A 23,283-nucleotide genomic window follows, 5' to 3' on the forward strand; every position below is an offset into this window, starting at 1 on the left:
TGTCCTGTGAGTTGCTAGATATGTTTTCACTGGAATAACCCAAAAACAACTCTTCAGCACAAGGGGCACATCAAGGAAGGGGGGGGGATATATGCAAAATGGAAAGTAAAATATGTGCATTTTACACTATTTACGTGAAACTTCAGATAATTGGGGCAGCCGCTTAATCGGGCCAAAATGCACTAGTCCCAATGTGTCCAAATAACCGGAATGGACTGTATATACATTGGGTAAAATAACAGAAGCAGACTGGGCATGATCACGAATCACAACTCTGGTGCTGGTAATGCAGTATTATGCATGGTTAAGGAATGCTAGTGCTCACTGCACTGCAATATGGTAGACTCCATAATAGGGTGCATGTGCACTCCCCTATTACAATTCATAGTACTGTTACAGCTGACTATGTGCCATGAGCACTGACAGTACTTACATGAATAGTAGACGGTTTCAATGTCGTATCGGGGATGAAGGTTATGTTGCTCGACCCAATAATAACCGATTACTTGAAGAGAATGCAAATGAAATTCGTTTTAGAGCCGCTTCTATCTTACAACACCTTTGACCTGCTGTTACCAATCTCAGACGTTATCAAGAGTAAGCCTTTACTTCCTTATGTAAAGATGATAGCATTGTAATCTTACCCACAGATAAAGGCTGGCACACCGTTGTCATGGGCAAATCTGATTATATACGCAAGGCCTCTCTCTTTTGCAAGTTTGCCAATTTTATGAATCTATACAAGATATGACAGAAGTTGGAATCCAAAGTCAATAAGCTTGTGCATGCCTGGTTTCTTTCTAACAAAATTCCAAAGAGCATTCGTTGGAAGCTCCATGTGACAGGTTGCCAGCTCCTGCAATTTTATGGACTCCTGAAGATCCATATATCTGATATTTTTGGCCCATTGTATCCTGTCGTAACATGCCTACATATGAACTTTCCAAATACACTGTCAGGTTGTTAGACTCGTGCTGAGAGAACTGACCATACTTTGTCTAGCTGTGCACGTTTTTTTCGTATTATTAAGGATTTTATCATTTCCGAGGGTGAAGTCATGGTTTCCTTTGATGCGGTCTCCCTGTTCACCTCTGTTCCTGTGCAGCAGGCTGTTGCTTGTGCGAGGCTACTTTTGGATGGAGATGCTACCTTGAAGGAGAGGACCTTGCTCTCTACTTCATGTTCACAATGACTGCACGATCCTACACCAACCATAATAAACTTTTATTAAATAAAATAAAACAAAATAAAATAAATTAGAGTTGTTAAGATAATAATAATAATAAAATAAAATAAGTAAAATGAATAGTACAATTACACTGGATAAAACTGATAAAATAATATAAGATACCTGTCTGTAAAATAAAAATAAAATAAAATAAAATAAAATAAAACAATGTAGATAAAACACCAGATAAAACCGATAAAAACACCAAAGCTTTCAGAGGCATCCGCCTAATTTTTAAACAATGAAGCTTAACGTACAGTACAAACTTAAATATCAGCAGGCTAACAGCATGTGTTTCTACAGGAGCATGGACAGTATTCTCTATAGGCACAATGGAATGGGAAATGGCTCGGGAGTGAGCCAGGCGGAACCGCTCATCCTATCCAGGAACCACTGCTTCGGAGCGGGGATGAATGCAGACTCCCCTGCCTCTATTAATAGTGTTACTCTCTGAGGAGCAAATTCGCAAGCTCTCGAGCCACTTGTGGTCCCAAAATTTGTGTGACCAGTCAACGATAACAGCTTCGTCAGGAGAGATTTGATGGTTCTCCTCCCAAAAATGCTCTGCCACAGCAGACCTCCCATAATCCACGGTCTTTATTGTGCTGATATGCTTCCATATGATCTTAAAACTGACACTTTGTTTCAACAACATAACATTCCCTGAAATCTGGACATTTTATCTCATATAAGACCCCACTTACACATTCCATAGGTATGGGGTCCTTAACCTTTGACACAACTGTGTGCAACCTCTGCCCTGGTAGCTGCACACAGCATGTCTGGCAATCGCGCAACACCCGAGTTATACGCTCAGTTAGGCCCAGATAGTAGGGAATGTATGCAGTGGCAATGGGTGTAAATGGCTCTCTACATCCATGGCCCTCTTCTTGGATACATTTATCTATGACCCTTTGGGGATAGCTCCATTTCCTGAGATCCGCCGTGACATGTACAGTACAGTTCTTCTTTTCTATCCTCGGAGGTGCTACAATGGGACCCAGCCTACCCAATAATGCCCTAATGACACTGTTCTTGTGATGGTTGACTTGTGCCATATTGTAATGTGTGTATTGGCCCAGGCACATGGGTTTCCTATACACGCTGGTTTTTCCCCCTCTAGGGCCCTCCCTATGTACCAACACATCAAGGAAAGGGAGGGTACCCTCTACTTCCACCTTTGAGGTGAACTGAATAAACAGGGAGAAGCTATTGAGGAAACTAAGCACCTCATCCTCTCTCCCCCTCCGAATAATTGCAAATGTATCGTTTCCATGTACGCATGAAGAGAACAGACCCATCAAAAATCCCAGCCTCAAGCTCCACCACAACTAAATTTGCTATGATAGCACTAGGATTTTTAGGGCAGGGTGAACAGTTCCACCTGGCATGCTCCCGAGCCATTTCCGATTTCAGTGCACATATGGAGAATACTGTCCATGCTCCTGTAGAAACACGTGATGTGAACCATGAGCCTGCTGATATTTAAGGATGTACTGTACGTTAAGCTTCACTGTTGAAAAAGGAGGCAAACACCTCTGAAAGCTTTTGTGTTTTTATTGCTTTTATCGGTGTTTTATCGCTTTTATTAGATGTTTTATCGCTTTTATCAGGTGTTTTATATTATTTCGTTGTATTTTATTTTTATTGTACAGACAGGTATCTTATCTTATATTATTTTATGTTTTATGAGGTGTAATTGTACTATTCATTTTACTTATTTTATTATTATTATCTTAACAACTCTAATTTTTTATTTTGTTTTATTTTATTTAATAAAAGATTATAACGGTTGGTGTAGGATCATGCAGTCATTGTGAACATTCTCAACTCCAGAGGCCTATTTGAAGAATTGCTCTCTACTGATGACATTTGTGCTGCCCTCAATTTGTGTTTGACTGGTAGCATGATCACGTTTAACAACCCTTTGTTCTATCAGATCCAAGGCACAGCTATGGGTGCCCCTGTCAGTTCTGTCGTAGTTAATATTGCTATGGAAGAACTGGAAAGTCGTATATTTTTGAACCTGCCTGTTCCCATTACCCTCCGGCATTGGTATGTTGATGATGTCTTTTCTGTTGTCCCTCGGGGATTAGAAACTCGATTCCTTCAATATCTCAATTCCCTCTCGCCCAATTTATTATTGAGATGGAAACAATTATTATTCTTCCTTTCTTAGACGTCTTGGTCTAACATGTGGGTACATGCTTTACAACCTCTGTCTTTAGGAAACCTATGTTTGTTATTGTTATTTGGTTTTTTTTAGGAGCATTAGCAACTAAGGCCATATTGCTCCGGAGATATGCGGTGGTCATTCCCTGACCTTTCCGCATCATCTGTATTTGGTGGGCACGGGCTCGAACCCCGGTCTAATCAAGAAGTGTGTACTACGCACTGCTGCTCCTGCCCACCTGGCTACGGAGGTGCCGGGAAACCTATGTGTGCAGGCCAATTTACTAATTACGGTCCACACATGCTCCTGGACATCTACGTAGTACTGCTTGTACAAAGGGTACTAGGAAAGTTTTGCAATATGACACAACAATGAATCACAGGAAGCTGCTTGTTGGTGCATGTTGAGACATGTTCATACGTGCATAGTAGCCGCCGCACCAAGTCGATGGGCTCAGTTATTCATTAGTAGTGAGAGTGTAAAGTGCTTGCGATGGCATCGTGGTCACGAAATGAGATAAGGACAGTTTTGCGGTATAATTTCGTGTGTGGTTTAACCATAGACCAGTGCTTAGAAGAAATGACTCTTGCACTAGATGATGATTGTCCACATCGTACAACGATGTTCAGGTGGTATAGAGAATTCCAAAGGGGAAATTTCACTCTGGAGGATTCTGAGAGGCCGGGAAGGCCACGAACGTCAGTTACGGAGGAAAACGTTACTGCTGTGAGGAAAATGCTTGACGAAAACAGGCGAGTGACCTACCAACAGATAGAGGATACTTTGGGCCTAAATGCACCAGCAGTTCGTTCGATTCTGCAAGATCATTTGCACGTGAAGAAACTTTGTTCTCTCTGGGTGCCGCATCAACTGACTGAAGAGCAGATGACACGACGTGTGACTTGGTGCCGGGAGATGTTAAAAAAGTTTGATAAGGAACAATCTTGGTATGTGAACAACATCGTGACAGGTGATGAGACTTGGCTGTACTATTACGATCTGCCGACCAAGGCTCAAAACAAAGTTTGGGTCTTTGATGATGACGACACACCCGTAATTGTCAGAAAATCCCGATCTGTAAAGAAGAAAATGATAGCTGTATTTTTCAAATCGAGTGGAATTGTGGAACGTGTCGTTTTGGACACGCAGAAGACAGTCACAGCTAAGTGGTATACTGAACAATGCCTGCCTAAAGTCATTGGATCTATGAAGAACCTGCGGCCAAAGTCAAGAATGGACACCTGGTACCTCCATCACGATAATGCTGCAGCTCACCGCGCCAAAGCCTGCACCGAATATTTGACCACGACAGGACTGAAACTTCTGGAGCACCCTCCCTACAGTCCAGACCTTGCTCCCTGCGACTTTGCACTGTTCCCGCATGTGAAAATGAAGCTAAAAGGGAGGCGGTTTTCCAGTGATGAGGACCTTCTACGGGCTTGGGACAACGAGTGTGCTTTACTCCCTAGTGAAACTTGGCAGAACTGGTTTAAAGATTGGTTTCGGAGGATGGAGAGGTGTATTGAATGTAGAGGAAATTACTTTGAAAAAATTAAATAAACAAAGCTGTATTGCAAAACTTTCCTAGTACCCTTTGTACTTTATTTACCCATGCATGGACGCATTACAGTACCATTAGTGATAGGCAATTGGAGATTTCAAAAGCAAGAACGAGCTTTCTAATTGTGGTTATCCCCCTAGATTCTGGATAGGTGTGACTTGCGAGCTCACAATTTTGTTATCAATCAAATCCTCCCCACAATAATAAGTTTATCTCTATTGCCTACATCCAGGCATGTTGAAGCATTTCGCTAGAATTTTAAGATCTTATCATATACGGTGTGTGTGGAACTCCCTGGTAGGAAATAGCATTAAATTATTTCCTGAGTGAAAACACTTATTCCTCCTTTTTTTATGGAGCAGTCAGTTTACCACATTACGTCCAGACTGTGAGATGTGTTATGTTGGTGAGACTGCCAGGAAGTTAAAAGATCGTGTTTCAGAACATGAGGTGGCTCTCCGCACCACAAACTTGCAACACTCTGCTGTTGCTAAACATTATTGGGTCAAGAAACATAATCTTTATCCACAACGTGACATTGAAACTGTCGCCTATCCATGTGATTAAAATCAGCACTCATGGCTTTGAGCACTGTACATAGTCAGTTGTAACAATACTATGATCGTAATAGGGGAGTGCAAATGCACCCCATCATGGAGTCTGCCATATTACAGTGCAATAAGCACTGGTGTTCCTTACGCATGCATAATACTGCGTTACCAGTACCAGAGTTGTGATTCTTGATCATGCTCAATCTGCTTCTGTTATTTTACCCAATGTATATATATATATATATACTCAGTACACTATTCACCAACTGCTGATGAAACGATACCTTGCCCCGAAAGCTACTCTATTTTATTACTTTTTACTTATACATTTTTTATGCTTTTATGTATTTTATCGCTATTAACACTTCTATTTAATATCTGTTTTAGTATTTTATTCATGTATATATCTCTTTATTTATTTTAATAAAGTTTAACTTAGACCAATTTGTCAGTTATTACTAAAAAGTATATAGCGATATGCAGCCGCAAGGCCTTTTTTTCTAATATTTATTCTAATCAGCCATGTATTTTTTTTCACCATTATGTATAAAATAAATATGCATATTAAAAAAAACTATTTCTATTTTCTTCAATATTTAACATGGGGGAAAAAAATTCAATTTTAGTGTCAATTCAAATTAAAACATAGCTTAAAATGATTTATGAGTACCAATCAATCACGAAAATTTCTGACAACAGTGGCTTTCACAACTTTTATCCAACACTTAGTTAAACAGACTTTTAATGGTGGTTATTTTATTTAAATACAGATCCACCATATCAACAGTGCACGTTGACATCCTTCCACATGTCTGTTTTTTTTTTGTCTGCCATGGGTGTCATCAGTTCATCTGAAAACACCCATTTAGGTCTAAGCATTGAACAGTATCTCTTTGTTGGTATAAAAAATCTAGTAACTTCAACAATGATTACATTGTTGAATGCTTCCTATTTAGAGTTTGCTGTTGGTGACACATCAGTTGGTTCCACTGCACACAAATTAGGTGTGACTGCAGTGGCCTTGGACAACTGTAGTCACATTTACAAAAGCAAAAGCCCTTCCCTTTACCCCTGACATTAAGTAGTTGTGTTTTTGGGTGGATCCCACATCAGTGTTGTTGTTGTTATTTGGTTTTTAGGAGCATTAGCAACTAAGGCCATATTGCTCCGGGATATGCGGTGGTCATTCCCTGACCTTTCCGCATCCTCCGTATATGGTGGTGACGGGCTCGAACCCCGGTCTAATCAAGAAGCGTGTGCCACGCACTGCTGCTCCTTCCCACCTGGCTACTGAGGCGCCTCACATCAGTGTGCTGTGATCACTACCACCCAGTGTAGGTTTTACCTGTGAGTTCTTGGTGCATGAAGATAGTGGGATCAGGAGTATTGTTTCCTCTTGGGTTGCCTCTCTGATATGATGCTGTGGAGGGCAGTCATCCAGTGGATCCACAAGGGGGGCTTGCTGGTGTGTGAGTGACCAACCCACGAGTTCCGGTCAACATCTGAAAAATTAGAATCCTCTATTGAAGGATATTCTGATTTGCTGGATCGCTCTGTTTGTCTGTACTGTTGTTTGTTTTGTTCTCCACAGTTATTGGGCCTATAACACATTCCTACTCATTTTTGTTTTCCCTATGCTTATGTGATACCAATGTTGCACTGGTTTTCAATGTGAAATGGATGCATTGCCTCACATTTCATATGCAACTTAGTGAGGGGGAAACAGAGAGCAGCATCTGGATGCTAGTATATGCGAGAAGATCTCATTGAAATTTTTAAGGTTTTAATGGATTGAGTAAATTAAATGCTGATTGCATCCTTGCTCTTCTCGAATGACACACACGAGGGAGCATAATTTTAAATTGAAGGATAGTTGGAGATAGATCTGCGGAAATTTGTTGCTTTCAGCTAAAGGGTAGTTGGATTGTTGGAATAACTTATCTGGTGCTGTGTAAGTGGGTAGTTTGATTAAATTTAAGGAGGTAGTAGACAAATTTTTATAGGAGTCTAATAGGTAATGTGAGAAGTAGAGTTTTTTTTGGCTGATGCTGCATAAGCTTACTTTCTTGCATAATTTGTCACCACTAATACTAATAATACTAATACTATGTTACCCAAAACTACAAAAACAGGATACACTTTCAGTAAAACTCTCACTAAAATAATTATAGACACCTAATCCTTCATACGTACCTCTCTTACTTTGACCTGACAAAACAAAATCTTGAAGTTTTTTATATTTATTGATTAAAGCTTTCATCTCCTCAATTTTCTTTTCCTGATAAAAAACAAAAATATATTTAAAATAATACAAAGTGTAGAAAGACAATTACACTTAAACAGCCAAAACAAAATTACAGTTATGGAATATCAAAGTAGAGAGAATGCTGAGTAAATTTATTTAAAACATCAGGTTAAGATAACAATATTAGTCCAGATTCCAATGGATGAAAAAAAAATAATAATGTATATGGCTGAAAGTGAGTTACATAATATTAGTTATAAGGCTATCAGCATTTATAAGGAGAGAGCAGCACCTGTGTAGTTTTCTACAAGCAGATATCAGCATCAAAATTAGGTTATTTGTATAAAGTACTATAATTTGGTCCTTTAGTCACAGACATTCTCTCAGATATGCCAGACAAGCTGAACTTACTACCTGGGAGTCTAAAACACTGATGGAACTGATATTTGGGTGTCAAGCGGACCCAATTTTGGTGAAGTCCGGATGGTGACAGTCTGTGACAGCCAAATTGTCTGCTTGCACCTTCATGATGGTGGGACTGTTAGTAATCCTGGGTATAACCTCATTGCACAAACACACTGTGGGTGACCACCCAGGTGTAAATCAACGTAAGTAGGGTTGAGGTGTGTCACCCACACCACATGGAGGAATGTTGCTCCTCTGTGTTACCAGGCAATAAGTGATAGATAACTCTCATCAACTGGGGCAATACCACCACTTTGCTTATTGGAGGCTTAAAGTGGTGGAATCCATGTTTAGTCTTCAGATCTAATTTCCGATCAACACTTCTCCATCTCTTCCATCACATGCAGGATGACTTTTGAGGTCATGATGAACATCATGGCGAGATCCAATCTTCCTTACATTTTGATGGCACAGCACTAAAACAGTGTTCGCAGGCTGGCAGCTAGTTAGTACACCGGACTGAACCTATTCGTAACTCTTTAGGATATTTCAGGATCAGCTAGTATATAATCTTGCTACCTCTACTCTGCCAGATAGTGACTGGAGTGAGTCTGAGTAGTGTGTATGAGGGGAAACATTGTCAAAGCCACGTTATGTCAAAGATCTGGGTATATTCTTACCACATGTAAGCCATAGCCAAAAATTCCATTACTTCATACAACATGTCCCCCCCACTTTTTCTTGCTATTGAATACACCATGAATTGTGAAACTAATAGAATAAGCTTATCTGTGAAAAGATCTAAACCTCCCAAACACTTCATAGTTCATTTCACAAATATACATGGTCTCAATTCTAATCTCAACGATGTCCATTTTCACCTGCAGTCTGCCAAACCCTATGTACTTTTTCTAACAGAATCTCAGTTATCGGTTGATTCAGCCTGCTCATCTCAGTTGCCCAAATTAATCACTGTATGATTCCTTTCACCTCAAAAGTGGTACTTGTGCATATGTCCATTCCGATATCCCTTGTCAGAGACTTGGTAATTTGGAATCTCCTCTTTTCGATCTTCTGTGGCTCAAAATCTCTCTACCCCATTGTGTCAAATTTATCTGTTGTCTCTACTGTTCTCCCAACTCCACTAATCACTTGGAGCTCTTTGACTTCCTCTCTCTGCAACTTGACTTTCTCCAGGCCAACTTTCCTAACAGTGTGGTAATTTTCCTTGGTGATTTTAATGTTTGCAACTCCAGCTGGCTTCTGTTTTTTAGTCACACTGACCAAGCTGCTCGAGATGCTGAGGCTTTTGCAATTACTAATGACCTTGCACAGATTGTTCATTTACCTACAAGAATACTGGACAATCCTAATCATACAGTTAACAAGCTTGATCTTTATCTCGAAGTGAGTCGTCCTTAAGGCATTAGCATTAGTAGAGGCATACGATGCAAGAAAGCAAGCTTATGCAGCATCAGCCAAAAAAAAAAACAAAAAACTTCCACTTCACTCCCTCCATTCATTCGAAATACCTGTCCAGCTGAGCCTTAAATTTATTTAGGCTATCAACTTCCACAACAGGGGATGGAAGTCTGTTCCACCAAACTTCTGCACATCTATCCTACATCTGCCTTTCCTCAATTTGAATTTATGCCCTCTCAGGTGATTATTCTGAGCAAGAGAAAGAATCCCATCAGCACTGAGCATGCTCAAACCATTCAAGGCTTTATATACTTCAATCAGATCACCTTGCAGGTGCCTAGATTCTAGACACAGTAATTTGTAAAATTTAAACCTTTCTTCGTAAGAGCAACCCCTGGTTCCATTGAATAGTGAAGTTTCCACATTACTTGAGCAGAAAAAGGTGGCATGGAAAGGTTACAGAGTAATAAAAAGTACTGAAGCCTATAACAGCTACAAGGTGATGTGTAATAGCGCCACAGAAAAGGTTCGACAGGAAAAGGCATTTTTTTTTTAAATCACTAGCAAACAGAGCAAAGAGGGAGGGGATAAAGAATTCTTCACATATATAAATGCCAAGAAGAGCAGGACAAACCAGATTGGGCCTTTACATAAGGGAAAGGGGATAGTAATAAATACACCAGCTGCCGTTACAGATGAACTCAACAGTTATTTTGCATCGATATTTACAAATGAAAAGCCTTTTGTGGCAATGGGAAATTGTGGGAGCGAAGTTAAAAAATATGTAATTAATGATATTGAAATTTCACAAGATTATTTAATGAAAAAACTTTCAAGGCTACAGACCAGTAAGGCTCCTGGAGTTGATTGAATATACCCTATAATCTTAAGAGAGGCGGCAAGCGAGTGCATTGAACCATTGAGGCTAATTATGCGAGCATCACTAGACTCTGGGGAGATTCCCTTGGATTGGAAAAGTGCAAATGTATCTCCCATACATAAGGGTGGCTCTAAAAGTGAAGTTGAAAATTATCGACCTGTCAGGCTGACTTTAGTAGTAGGGAAAATCGTGGAGGCAATGATCAAGGGTGGAATTCAGGATCATTTGGATCGAATTGAAATTCTCAAGGATACTCAGCATGGTTTTGTAAAAGGAAAATCATGTTTAACAAATCTGATTCACTATTTCGAAAGGGTCACTCACGAGCTGGATTTAGGGAATAATTTCGACACTGTTTATTTAGATTTCAGCAAAGCTTTTGACTCAGTCCCACATGAGCAGTTGCTTTATAAGCTGGAACAGGTTGGAATCACTTGGAAAATCCTTAGATGGATAGAAGGATGGCTTCAGGGCAGGAGGCAGAGCGTTGTGATAAATGGCTATTCCTCAAATTGGGTTGATGTAAGAAGTGGGGTTCCCCAAGGATCAGTATTAGGACCACTGTTGTTTTTAATTTTCATAAACGACATTGATGAAGGGATAGAAGGCGTGATGTCTAAATTTGCAGATGATGTTAAAATTGGTAGCGTAATTAATGACCACTGTCAAGCTGAGCTTCTTCAGAGAGACCTAGATAGACTTCAGGAATGGTCAGAAAAATGGCAGCTGTGCTTTAATCCAACAAAGTGTAAGGTATTACACCTGGGAAACAGTAATCCCAAAAAAACTTATTCACTTGGTGGAGTTCAACTAAACCCAGTACTGGAGGAAAGGGACTTTGGTGTTACGATACGGTCAGACATGAAATTCTCTGAGCATTGTAAACAGGTTGCAAGGAAGGCCCATGGTGTCCTATCGATGATCTATCGAACTTTTGCAAGTAGAGATAGGGACGTGATAATCCCATTATATAAGGCTTATGTTAGACCACACTTGGAATACTGTGTTCAAGTATGGAGACCGCACCTAAAGAAAGATATCGAGCTTCTTGAAAGGGTAACTCGCCTGGTGAGATCGGCAAAAGGGCGTCCTTATGAAGAAAGACTTTGAATATGTGGGTTGCAGAGTTTGGAAACTAGACACCTTAGAGGAGATTTTATTGAGGTGTTTAAGGCTCTGAGAGGCATCAGTAAAATGAATGAGGACAACATTTTCAAGATTATAAATGATGCTAGAACTAGGGGACATAAATTCAAGTTACGGGGGGGGAATTGTTTAGATTGGACTGCAGGAAGTTTTATTTTAGCCAGCGAGTTATAAATTACTGAAATAAGTTGCCTTCATGGGTGGTAGAGGCCAACAGTTTGGGGAAATTCAAAGGTCATCTGGATAGTACTTTCGGGTAAGGGAAGCGCATAGGATGATAGGTTTAATTTCCTTTTTATTTATTTTTTATTATTTATTAATTATTATCATTTAGTTATTTATTTCATTTATTTTTTGTTTTTATCATTGTTTTGTTCGGATTTTTTTTTTTTTTTTTTTTTTTTTTGGCTGGTGCAGCATAAGCCATGGGCTTTCTTGCACCAAGCGGCCGTTACTAATACTAATACTAATTCACTAATCTTGTTACCCTTTTCCTTACTCATTCCAACAGCTCTACATCCTTCTTAAAATGAGGCCTCCAGACCTGTATACAGTACTCAAGGTGTGGCCTGACCATTGCCTTATACAAGGGGATAATCACCTCCTTATCCCTGCTAGAAAAATTCCTGTATATCATTGACAAGACACCATGAGCTACTCTTGCAGACTGTCTGCACTGCTCGGAAACCTTCATATCTTCTTCTTCAAGAGGAGTGTTTCCATTTACAATGGGTTTCCTCAGCCTACAAGTTATTTCTTGTTAGGAATTTTTTCCCTCCATAAAGTGCTGTTGTTATTGTTGTTGTTATTTGGTTTTTAGGAGCATTAGCAACTAAAGACATATTGCTCTGGGGATATGCATGGGTCATTCCCTGACCTTTCTGTATTTGGTGGTCATGGGCTTGAACCCCTGTCTAATCAAGAAGCATGTGCTACGCACTGCTGCTCCTGCCCACCTGGCTATGGAGGCGCCACCATAAAGTGAGGTTCTGGGTGTCTTGGTAGGTTAAGCCTCGGGCTGTCATGCACTCCCGTACTCCATCCATCCATATCTGACTGAGCCGTATACACTCAGTCAGATTTTATCTGACAATGACCATGTGTCTACTGTTTTTAATTTTCTAAAATTAGTAAACCTTTTTACTCATATTTAAATCTTATTATTTTAAGATTTACTACTGTTACTTGATCTGTTACAGCTTATACTTGTTTCTATAATCTGACGTAGTGACCTAATTCGGTAGGTCACTGAAAGTATTTATTTCTTATGACAAGGGTTTGGCGCATTATAGCCATAGCTGCTGATGCGCCAATAAAAAACTCAATCAATCAATCACCATCCATATCCTCCTAGGTCTTCCTCTTCTGCTTCTTCTAGGAGGTATCCATTCCAAGATAGCCTTTGGATATCTGTTTTCTTGCATCCGTTTTACATGTCCATACCATGTTAAACGCTTTTCTTTGATGGTGTCAATAATAGTGTTTTTCACTTCCATTTTTTTCCCTTATGTCTTCATTCCATTTTCTGCCTCTTCTAGAAGTTCCTGCTGAGCGTCCTCAAAAATCCATTTCTGTGGAGAGCAATTTGTTTTCTGTTCGCCTATTCAATGTCCAGGTTTCTGCTCCATACAACAGAAGACTTTGTACAACTGTTTGAAATACAGTGGATTCCGGTTATTTGGGCCACCGGGTAATCAGGGCAGCCGTTTATTTGGGACAAATCTTAAAAAACAGAACCCAATCGAGAAAATAGCCAGGGTTTACTTTGCTTAATTGGGACAAAATGCCGTTTAATTGGGGCAGGATACTGCAGCACTGAAGATTACCGTACAATTGTCTCCGACCGTACACGTAGTTTGGTCGGATTTCTGGAGGTCACAACCATAAAACAATAAAAACAATTAGCAGTCACCTGTTTATTGGGCTTTTGTGTTAGTGAAATCTAACATAAACTGATAGTAAACTTGATCTTATTGAATATGCACTAATACCGACAGCTGGAATTCTGTGGGTTATTATGGTAAAATGTGTTTACACTTCCATGGAATCTTCAATCATATAAAAAAAATAATTTTCAGAATCTTCTCTTCATTCCTATTTTTAAAGCTTCGTAATTTGTTACTCCGTTCTCACTTGCGCATATTGTGTTACTTGCAAATTGTGTGCCGTGTTCTTTGTTATTGATTGCTTATCTTTTTACTGTTTTAAATTTTAACTCCAACCCACAAATGACAGTGAACAGAAATGTCAACTAGTTTAGTTAGTATGTACATATTACAGTACGTATTAATTCTTCCGATTATCATGTATATTCTTCCGAATTTCACGTATCATTCAATTTTTTAATTGGTAAGGTAATGAAGGGTAAATTTGTACTTAATATATCTTTACTTTTATAGTCTGTGGATAATATTCCTCCTATTTTTGCTAATTAGAATCGCGGTTTAATTGAATTAAAATTCAATTCACAAACGTGATTCACAATGACCGGCACTTATTACACATCGTATAGTGAAAGGTACTTTACAATGGTGACTCCATCGTAACGTGATTTGATTGTTCAGTGAACCAATTGTAAAGGGAGGGGGCATTGTATTTTTAACTATTTACATGAAACTTCGGATAATTGGGGCAGCCGCTTAATCAGGCCAAAATGCACTAGTCCTGATGTGTCCCAAATAACCCTGAATCGACTGTATAAGTTTCTTTGTTTTATTTAGGATATTTTTGCTCCACAGAACAGAGTTTAACATGCTGATAGCCTTTTTGCCATCTGCAATTCTCTTATTGATCTCTGCTTGGGATGATCCATCACTTTGTAAGATTAATCCCAAATATTTGAATTTATCGGCTTGTTTGATTTTAAATCTATCTACAATATTTAGAACGTGTCCTGAAGACAACATTTCAGTCTTGCTAAAATTGATTTTTAGACCCCATTGTTTGTATTCCTCAAACAATTGACGACATGCATACTTTGCATCTTCTAAATCTTGTGCTATCACCACCTGATCGTCTGTAAAAAGTAAATTGTGAATATAGGTGTTCTTGTTAATCGGCAATCCCATTTTATCGCATTTTTTTGACCAGGATCTTAGGCAGATGTTGATATAAATTTTGAAAAGTGTTGGTGACATGCAACAACCTTGTAATGAGTCTTTTGAAGTGTGGAATTCAGGTGACAAAGCTGATCCCACTTTAATTCTGCATCTATTATTCCTGTAAATTGCCTTAATAATGTTAATCAGTTGTTCATCAATATTTGCCTCTTTCAGTGCTTCCCATAAGAGTTTTCTTGGAACACTGTCATATGCCTTTTCAAGGTCAATGAAAACCAAAACGATTTTTTTCCTTTTGATTGGCATTTTTCAAGTATCTGTCGTACTGTTGAGATATGGTCTATACATGACCTCCAGGCTGAAAAATCACTTTGTTCTTCTGATAGCTCAATTCGGGCTTCTAAATTGTTCCTGATCCATTTTCCAAGTATCTTTAACAATGGGTTCAATAAGCATAATCCTCTGTAATTTGAACAGCTTTTTCGATCGCCCTTCTTATAAATTGATGTAATATATCCTGTTATCATTTCTTTCAGTATTTCTTCTACTCTCAGTATACTATTTAACAGTTTTTGTATCAGAACAGCCACTCATCTTCCTCCATATTTCAGAAGTTCCATGTAAACTCCTCCAGGTCCAGGTGATTTGCCATTCCTTCCTTCCTTTAGCAGGAGTTCCACTTCCCTAAGAGAAAATTTTAAGCTCGAGTCTTCTACACCAAAATCCTCCATTGTCTTTCCGGTCTTCTTTTAAAAGTCCTTCATAGGTTGTCCCTTTATCCATAGCAGCAATTTGCCTCCAATGCCACACTGCTCCAATTTGTTCAGCAGTCAAAAGTCTTTCCAAGGAATTAATTGCAAATCAGCGTTGTGTTTATTCTATTTTTTCAAGTCTTTAAAGACCTTCTACGATTCCACTGATTGCTTGAAGCCCAATTTGCTATTAATAGTTGCACATTTTCTTTCCCATTCTTCATTTTTCACTTCTGCTACCAACCAATTGGCTATTTTCTTCTTTTCAACATAAATGTTCCTATATGCATAATTCCTATCACCCAGCCATCTCTGATATGCAGGTTTCTTTTCCACTACAGCAGCTCTTACTTTCTCTGTAATCCAGATCTTTTTTGGTCCTTGGCTCTTCTTTTTGCCTAGAATTTCATGAGCTATTTTTTTAACAGTATTTTTTAAATATTCGTAGATTTCTTCAGTATTACCTTTTATCTCTATGTTAATTGCAGCATTCAGTCTTTGGGTGAAGTTGTTTCTGATGCTGTCGTCCTGGAGTAGGTCAACGTTAAATTGATCCACATGTAACCTTTCTCCTTCCCTGCATTCTTGGTTGTCCACACATATTTTCTTAATCCAGATCCACCAAATTGTTGTTTTAACAAGAAAATGGCCAGATCCGCATTCGGCTCCTCTATACACTCTGACATCTTTCAATACATATGTCCCTGAATGTTTTAAAATAATATAATCTATAACTGATCTAATTTGGCTTGTCTCCTGTCTACAAGTATATTTATGGGTATCCTTGTGTTGGAAAAATGTGTTGTTTATTCTCAAGTCAAACTGTTCACAAAGACCGCATAGTCTACCTCCATTGTTGTTCCGCTCTTTCTCTCCAAATAATTCAAATAACTTTGGTATTTTGTTCAGTTCCTACTCTTGCATTGAAATTTCCCATTAGAAATATCTCTTTGTTCTTAGGGATTTTTTCTATTAGTTCTCTCGGATCCTACCAAAATTCATCCTTCAAGGTATCGGCGGTGTTATTAGTCGGGGCATATATTCCCAAAATACATATTTCTCTCCCATACATTGTCAGTTCCAATGAGATCATTGGAACTAACATATCTGCGAGCACAATTACCCCCAGGTCCTTTTCGTTCTCCACCACAGTCAGTGTCTGGAAAATCCTAACCATAAACAGAGTTGGTACGTTGCTCTGAAGTTACTGCTTCCCATATGTAGTACTTTACATTTGTCAATGTTAAACTTCATTTGCCACCTCTCAGCCAATCTGCTAAACCTTTCTAGATCCTGTTGCAGCAACATACTATCATTAGTGTACTTAACAACCGTGCCAACCTTCGTATCATCTGCAAACTTGGACATTAAGCTTGATATACCATCATCAATATCATTTATAAATACAGAAAACAACAATGGACCCAACACTGAACCCAAAGGAAATCCACTAATAACATTAGTCCATGAAGAGTAGTGTCCACTGATTACCACTCTGTCTTCTCCAACTCAACCATCCCTTTATCCATAGCAGCAATTTGCTTCCAATGCCACACTGCTCCAATCTGTTCAGCAGTCTTCCATGAGCAAAAGTATCAAAAGCCTCTCTAAGATCCAAATATATGATATAAAAGTTTTTCCCTGCATCCAGTTCCTTTGAGAGAACCACATAGTATCCAATCAAATTGGCCAGGCAAGACTTTCCCTTAACAAAACCATGCTGTGTCCGAGCTATAACTGAAGTCTTGTCTAGATGATCCTGCAGTGCTTCATTAACCAGTGCCTCCATTAATTTTCCTGGAACAGAAGTTAAGCTCACAGGTCTATAATTACTTGTGTCAGCCTTTGATCCTCCTTTGTGAATTGGGGTCACATTGGCACATTTCCAGTCTATGGGTACCTCCCCTGAGTCCAAGGAAGCTCTCATAATTATGACTAATGGTTTGTTTACTTCCTTTGCTGCCTCCTTTAATATAACTGGATAGATCCCATCCACCCCGGGTGCCTTTCTTGTGTTTATCTTCAACAATTTCTCCTCCACTTTACTCTCAGTTATTACAAGATTATCTATATTACTGCCAGAGTTAAATACACCTCTGACATTCCCCTCGCTGAATAACTCCTCATGTGTGAATGTAGATGCAAAATACTCATTTAGTTTTTTAGCCACCTCAGCAGGATCATCAACAGGTGAACCATTAATATCCAGTGGACCAATCTGATTCATCCCTTTCCTTCTAGAGTTAAATATGTAAGGAACTCTTTGCTGTTTTTTTTGCATCTTTTATCAAAGATTTCTCATAATCTGCCTTTGCCTGCCTAATCTCCTTTGTGACTTCGTTATATACCAGCTTATATCAATCATAGGCTTCCATGTCACCCATTAATTTATATGTATCCCATGCATATTTTTTCTCTGCCACATGTCTCATTAGTTCATCTGGCATCCATTTAGCCTTAAACCTTGAACAATATTTCTTAGTTGGTATATAAAGTCTAGTAGCTTCCAAGATTAGTTCTTTGACTTTGCTGTTGTTAACATCATCAGTTGGTCCCACCGTATAGAATTTAAATACGATCTCAGACCAACGTAGTCACCTTTACGAAAGCAAAATCCCTTCCCTTTATCCCCTGATGGTAGTTACCTCTTTGAGTAAATCCCATTTCAGCACACTGTGATCACTGCCACCTAGTGGTTCTGCAGATTCTTAATGCATGAAGAATCACTACTGATAATCAGATCAAGAGTATTACTCCTTCTAGTTGCCTCCCGAACATGCTGATGTAGAAAACAATCATCCAATAAATACACAAAAGCCTTGCTATTGTGTGAGTGACCAACCCACAAATTCCAGTCAATATCCAGGAAACTAAAATCCCCCATTATAAGACTCTCTGATTTACTGGCCCACTCTATTTCCCAGTACAGTTTCTTATTATACTTATAACAGTCATTCAGCCTATAACACATTGCTACTCTTAATTTTGATCTCCTAATGCTTATGTCACACCAAACTGACTCATCACTGCACTGTCCAGCGATGTTGACTGGCTTCACTTCCTTGCATTTTATGTATTTCTTAACTAATAGCATAACCCCTCCTCCCTTCCTATCCTGTCTATCCTTTCTGTACACATTGTACTCCCCAAATTCCAGTTCTGCATTCCTTATATCTGTGTGACACCATGTCTCTGATATCCCAACAATATCTGCCTTTGATGTTTTGAGCAATACTTCAAATTCATCAAATTTATTTACCAAACTCCCAGCATTGTTCTATAGGCAAGTATATGCACCTGTTCCTATTCTTAGCTACCCTAACACAACCCATGCATTTACTTGTACCACAATGACTCCCAGCAGTCTCTGAAATCCCCTGCATCTTGTTTTCCAGGCTGCAGCTCATTTCAATAGAAGCAGTGCAAGAATCACTTTCATCTCTGCCAGTGGCTACTGTTAATCTATTAGACCTTGTTTCCCTAGAAGCTAGCAGTTTTCCAATCCACCTAACGCTACCTCGACAGCATCAGCAAATATTCTTGCACCCTTTCTATTTAAGTGTATCCCATCCCTGTAGAAGCAGTCTCTCCTGTTAACAAGTACAGACCAGGCTGGGAAAAATTCTACCCTTGAGCCTTGCACAATCTTTCCAGGGCCGAATTGATCGACAAGGTTCTCATCATATACTCCATCCTATTGTGTCTGAGCAGAATTGCAGGCACTTTCAATTTCAACCCTAATTCACTGCTTTTTTTCAACAGTGACCTGTACTTCCACTGTTCTACTACTGTTAATATCATTAGTGCCAATGTGTGCAACAATATTACCATTTGTGCCCTTAAAATATGATATCCGTTCTACAAGGTAGTAGTAGTAGTAGTAGTAGTAGTACTATAATAATTAATGATAGACACCAGCCAGGAATTAAACTAAAAATTTACTATACAATGAAATAATATACAATGAAATATGATGCAAATAAAATAAAACACTGATTAAATTATAGTTAAAATATAGTTAAAAACAATAAAATTAATTAAAATAAACTAGGTTAAAAGCGATAAAACATACAATCTGGAGCTTTCGGAGAACTGCCGTCTCCTTCTTCAGCATACTACCAGTGCTACAACACATCCTTAAGTAGCCGGTCCATGGCACTCATGCACGTGATCATCAGACACATGATCTACATTCTCCATGCGCGTATCGGAAATGGAAGTGGCTCGGGAGCGTGTCAAACAGAAACGGTCATCCCTTCTGAGGACAACTGCCTCAAACAGGGGGTGTAAACGGATCCCCCTGTCCCTATTAATAGTATTGTGACTGGATGAACCGATTCGCAAGCTCTCGAGCCACTTGCGTTCCCAAAATCCATGGGCGCGGTCGGTAATGACCGCGTCTTCAGGGGAGATCCGATGCTGCTTTTCCCAGAAATGCTCTGCCACAGCAGACCTCGCATAGTTAGCAGTCTTGATAGCGGTCGTGTGTTCCCCCAGACGGTCCTTTAAACGTCGGCCCGTTTCCCCCACATAACACTCCTCACAATCCGGGCACTTAATCTCGTAGACCACATTGCTAGTATGGTCCTGGGCTACGGGATCTTTAACTTGGGATATCACTGTGTGCAACCTCCGACCCGGAAGTTGCACACAGCGAGTCTGGCACTCCCGCATTTTGCCCGTACAATACGTTCTGAAAGGCCCGGATAGTAAGGAATGTATGCAGTAGCCACAGGGGCAGGCCACTCCCTACGATTGGACTCAACCCTATGAATATATTTGTCCAAGACCCTCTGGGGGTATCCACATTTCCTGAGGTCTGCCGTGACTTTGCAAATTTCTATTTCCTTTTCTTCAGGGGTACTACAGTGGGTCCCCACCCTATTCAACAATGCCCTGGCTACACTGTTCTTATGATGACAAGCCTGTGCTGAGCTATAATGAACAAATTGGCCACGGCACATAGGCTTTCTATAGATCGTTGTTTTTAATCTAGATCCATCTCTGCTCACCAAGACATCCAGAAACGGGAGGGACCCAGCTTCTTCCACCTCCGAGGTAAATTGTATAAATGTGGAAAAGCTGTTGAGCATATTGAGCACCTCATCTTCCTTTCCCTTTTTTAAAATAGTGAAGGTATTGTTGAGACCTATAGTATCATTTGTGGGTAGTCCCACTTATGCTTTAGCTGGATTTTTAGCTGGAGTCATCTCTCCTATAGTGGGACGCTCCAGTTTAGTAATCAGAAACAGCAAGGAATTTGTGAACTTTATAAGAAGCCAATCTATAGGTGAAGACGAACTCATGATTTCGTTTGATGTGGTATCCTTGTTCACATGTATCCCCATTGAACATGGGGTGCATTGTGTAAGATCGGCCTTGGAACGAGATGATTGCTTTAGTGCTAGATCTTTACTAAGCATTGATGATATTTGTAAAGGTGTGGAATTTTGCCTCGCAAGCACTACCATGGTGTTTCAAAAAGTTATGTATAAGCAGGTCCATGGCACGGCCATGGGTTCCCCCATCAGTGCCATTGTGGCCAATTTGGCAATGGAGGAACTGGAAACTAGGGTGTTTCATCAGTTGAATTTCCCCATGCGCGAGTGGAGGAGATATGTGGACGATACCTTCACTATTTTAAAAAAGGGAAAGGAAGATGAGGTGCTCAATATGCTCAACAGCTTTTCCACATTTATACAATTTACCTCGGAGGTGGAAGAAGCTGGGTCCCTCCCGTTTCTGGATGTCTTGGTGAGCAGAGATGGATCTAGATTAAAAACAACGATCTATAGAAAGCCTATGTGCCGTGGCCAATTTGTTCATTATAGCTCAGCACAGGCTTGTCATCATAAGAACAGTGTAGCCAGGGCATTGTTGAATAGGGTGGGGACCCACTGTAGTACCCCTGAAGAAAAGGAAATAGAAATTTGCAAAGTCACGGCAGACCTCAGGAAATGTGGATACCCCCAGAGGGTCTTGGACAAATATATTCATAGGGTTGAGTCCAATCGTAGGGAGTGGCCTGCCCCTGTGGCTACTGCATACATTCCTTACTATCCGGGCCTTTCAGAACGTATTGTACGGGCATTGCGGGAGTGCCAGACTCGCTGTGTGCAACTTCCGGGTCGGAGGTTGCACACAGTGATATCCCAAGTTAAAGATCCCGTAGCCCAGGACCATACTAGCAATGTGGTCTACGAGATTAAGTGCCCGGATTGTGAGGAGTGTTATGTGGGGGAAACGGGCCGACGTTTAAAGGACCGTCTGGGGGAACACACGACCGCTATCAAGACTGCTAACTATGCGAGGTCTGCTGTGGCAGAGCATTTCTGGGAAAAGCAGCATCGGATCTCCCCTGAAGACGCGGTCATTACCGACCGCGCCCATGGATTTTGGGAACGCAAGTGGCTCGAGAGCTTGCGAATCGGTTCATCCAGTCACAATACTATTAATAGGGACAGGGGGATCCGTTTACACCCCCTGTTTGAGGCAGTTGTCCTCAGAAGGGATGACCGTTTCTGTTTGACACGCTCCCGAGCCACTTCCATTTCCGATACGCGCATGGAGAATGTAGATCATGTGTCTGATGATCACGTGCATGAGTGCCATGGACCGGCTACTTAAGGATGTGTTGTAGCACTGGTAGTATGCTGAAGAAGGAGACGGCAGTTCTCCGAAAGCTCCAGATTGTATGTTTTATCGCTTTTAACCTAGTTTATTTTAATTAATTTTATTGTTTTTAACTATATTTTAACTATAATTTAATCAGTGTTTTATTTTATTTGCATCATATTTCATTGTATATTATTTCATTGTATAGTAAATTTTTAGTTTAATTCCTGGCTGGTGTCTATCATTAATTATTATAGTATGGAAATTCCCAGCCCCATAGGCCTGTTTCAAGATGTAGTAGTAGTAGTAGCAGTGGCATTTGACGCAAGAAAGCAAGTGTATGAGCTTATGCAGCATCAGCCAAAAAAAAAAAAAAAAAAATCACACCATTCCCTCCAAATGCCTGTCCAGTTCCTCCTTAAATTTATTCAACCTATCAACTTCCACAACGACAGATGGAAGTTTGTTCCAGCAATTAACCAACCACTGGCTAAAGGCAAATTTCCGCACATCTAACCTACATCTGTCTTTTCTTAATTTGAATTTATGCCCCCTTAGGTTCGTAATCTGAACAAGTGGAAGGATTCATCAGAATTCAGGATTCATCAGAATTCAGCGTGCTCAACCCATTCAAGGCCTTATACACCTCAATCAGATCACCGCGCAGGTGCCTAGTCTTCAGCAACTGCAATTTGCAGAATTTAAGCCTCTCTTGGTAAGAGGATCCTTTAATTCCCCTCACCAATCTTGTTGCCCTTCTCTGTACATGCTCAAGTAAATCTACATCCTTCCTAAAATGAGGCCTCCAGACCTGTACGCAGTACTCAAGGCGTGGCCTGACCATTGCCTTATACAGAGGGATAATCACCTTTTCCCTGCTAGCAAAATTCCTATATATCATTTACAAAACCCCATGACCTGCCCTGGCAGCCTGTCTGCATTGCTCAGAAAACTTCATATCTGACTGCACAATTACTCCCAGGTCTTTTTCATTTTCTACCACCTTAAGTGTAGGACCACACAGTTGGTACGTTTCTCTGGGGTTACTTCTACCCATATGCAGTACTTTGCATTTGTCAAGGTTAAACTTCAGTTGCCACTTCTCAGCCCATCTGCCCAAATTATCTAGATCCTGTTGCAGTAGCACACTGCCATTATTGTCATTAACAACCCTGCCAACTTTGTATCATCTGCACACTTCGACACTAAGCCTTCGACACAAAGGTCATCAACCTTTGCCCCTGGC

The 23,283-nt window shown here is 40.0% G+C and overlaps 1 protein-coding gene across 3 annotated transcripts in view; it reads right to left on the reverse strand.

Moving 5' to 3' along the window:
* The window catches only part of LOC150077402 (liprin-beta-1-like), a 400,264-nt gene that overhangs the window by 203,648 nt on the left and 173,333 nt on the right, over positions 1-23,283 (reverse strand). For all 3 annotated transcript variants that reach the window (XM_090386092.1, XM_090386090.1, XM_090386091.1), the window contains exon 7: positions 7,707-7,791. In XM_090386092.1, coding sequence (XP_090242218.1) covers positions 7,707-7,791 — 85 coding nt within the window. The remainder of the gene's footprint in view (positions 1-7,706; positions 7,792-23,283) is intronic.

The sequence above is a fragment of the Mastigoproctus giganteus genome, chromosome 12 (assembly GCF_048544385.1).
Source record: "Mastigoproctus giganteus isolate SK-2022 chromosome 12, ASM4854438v1, whole genome shotgun sequence".
Classification (NCBI taxonomy): Eukaryota; Metazoa; Arthropoda; class Arachnida; order Uropygi; family Thelyphonidae; genus Mastigoproctus; species Mastigoproctus giganteus.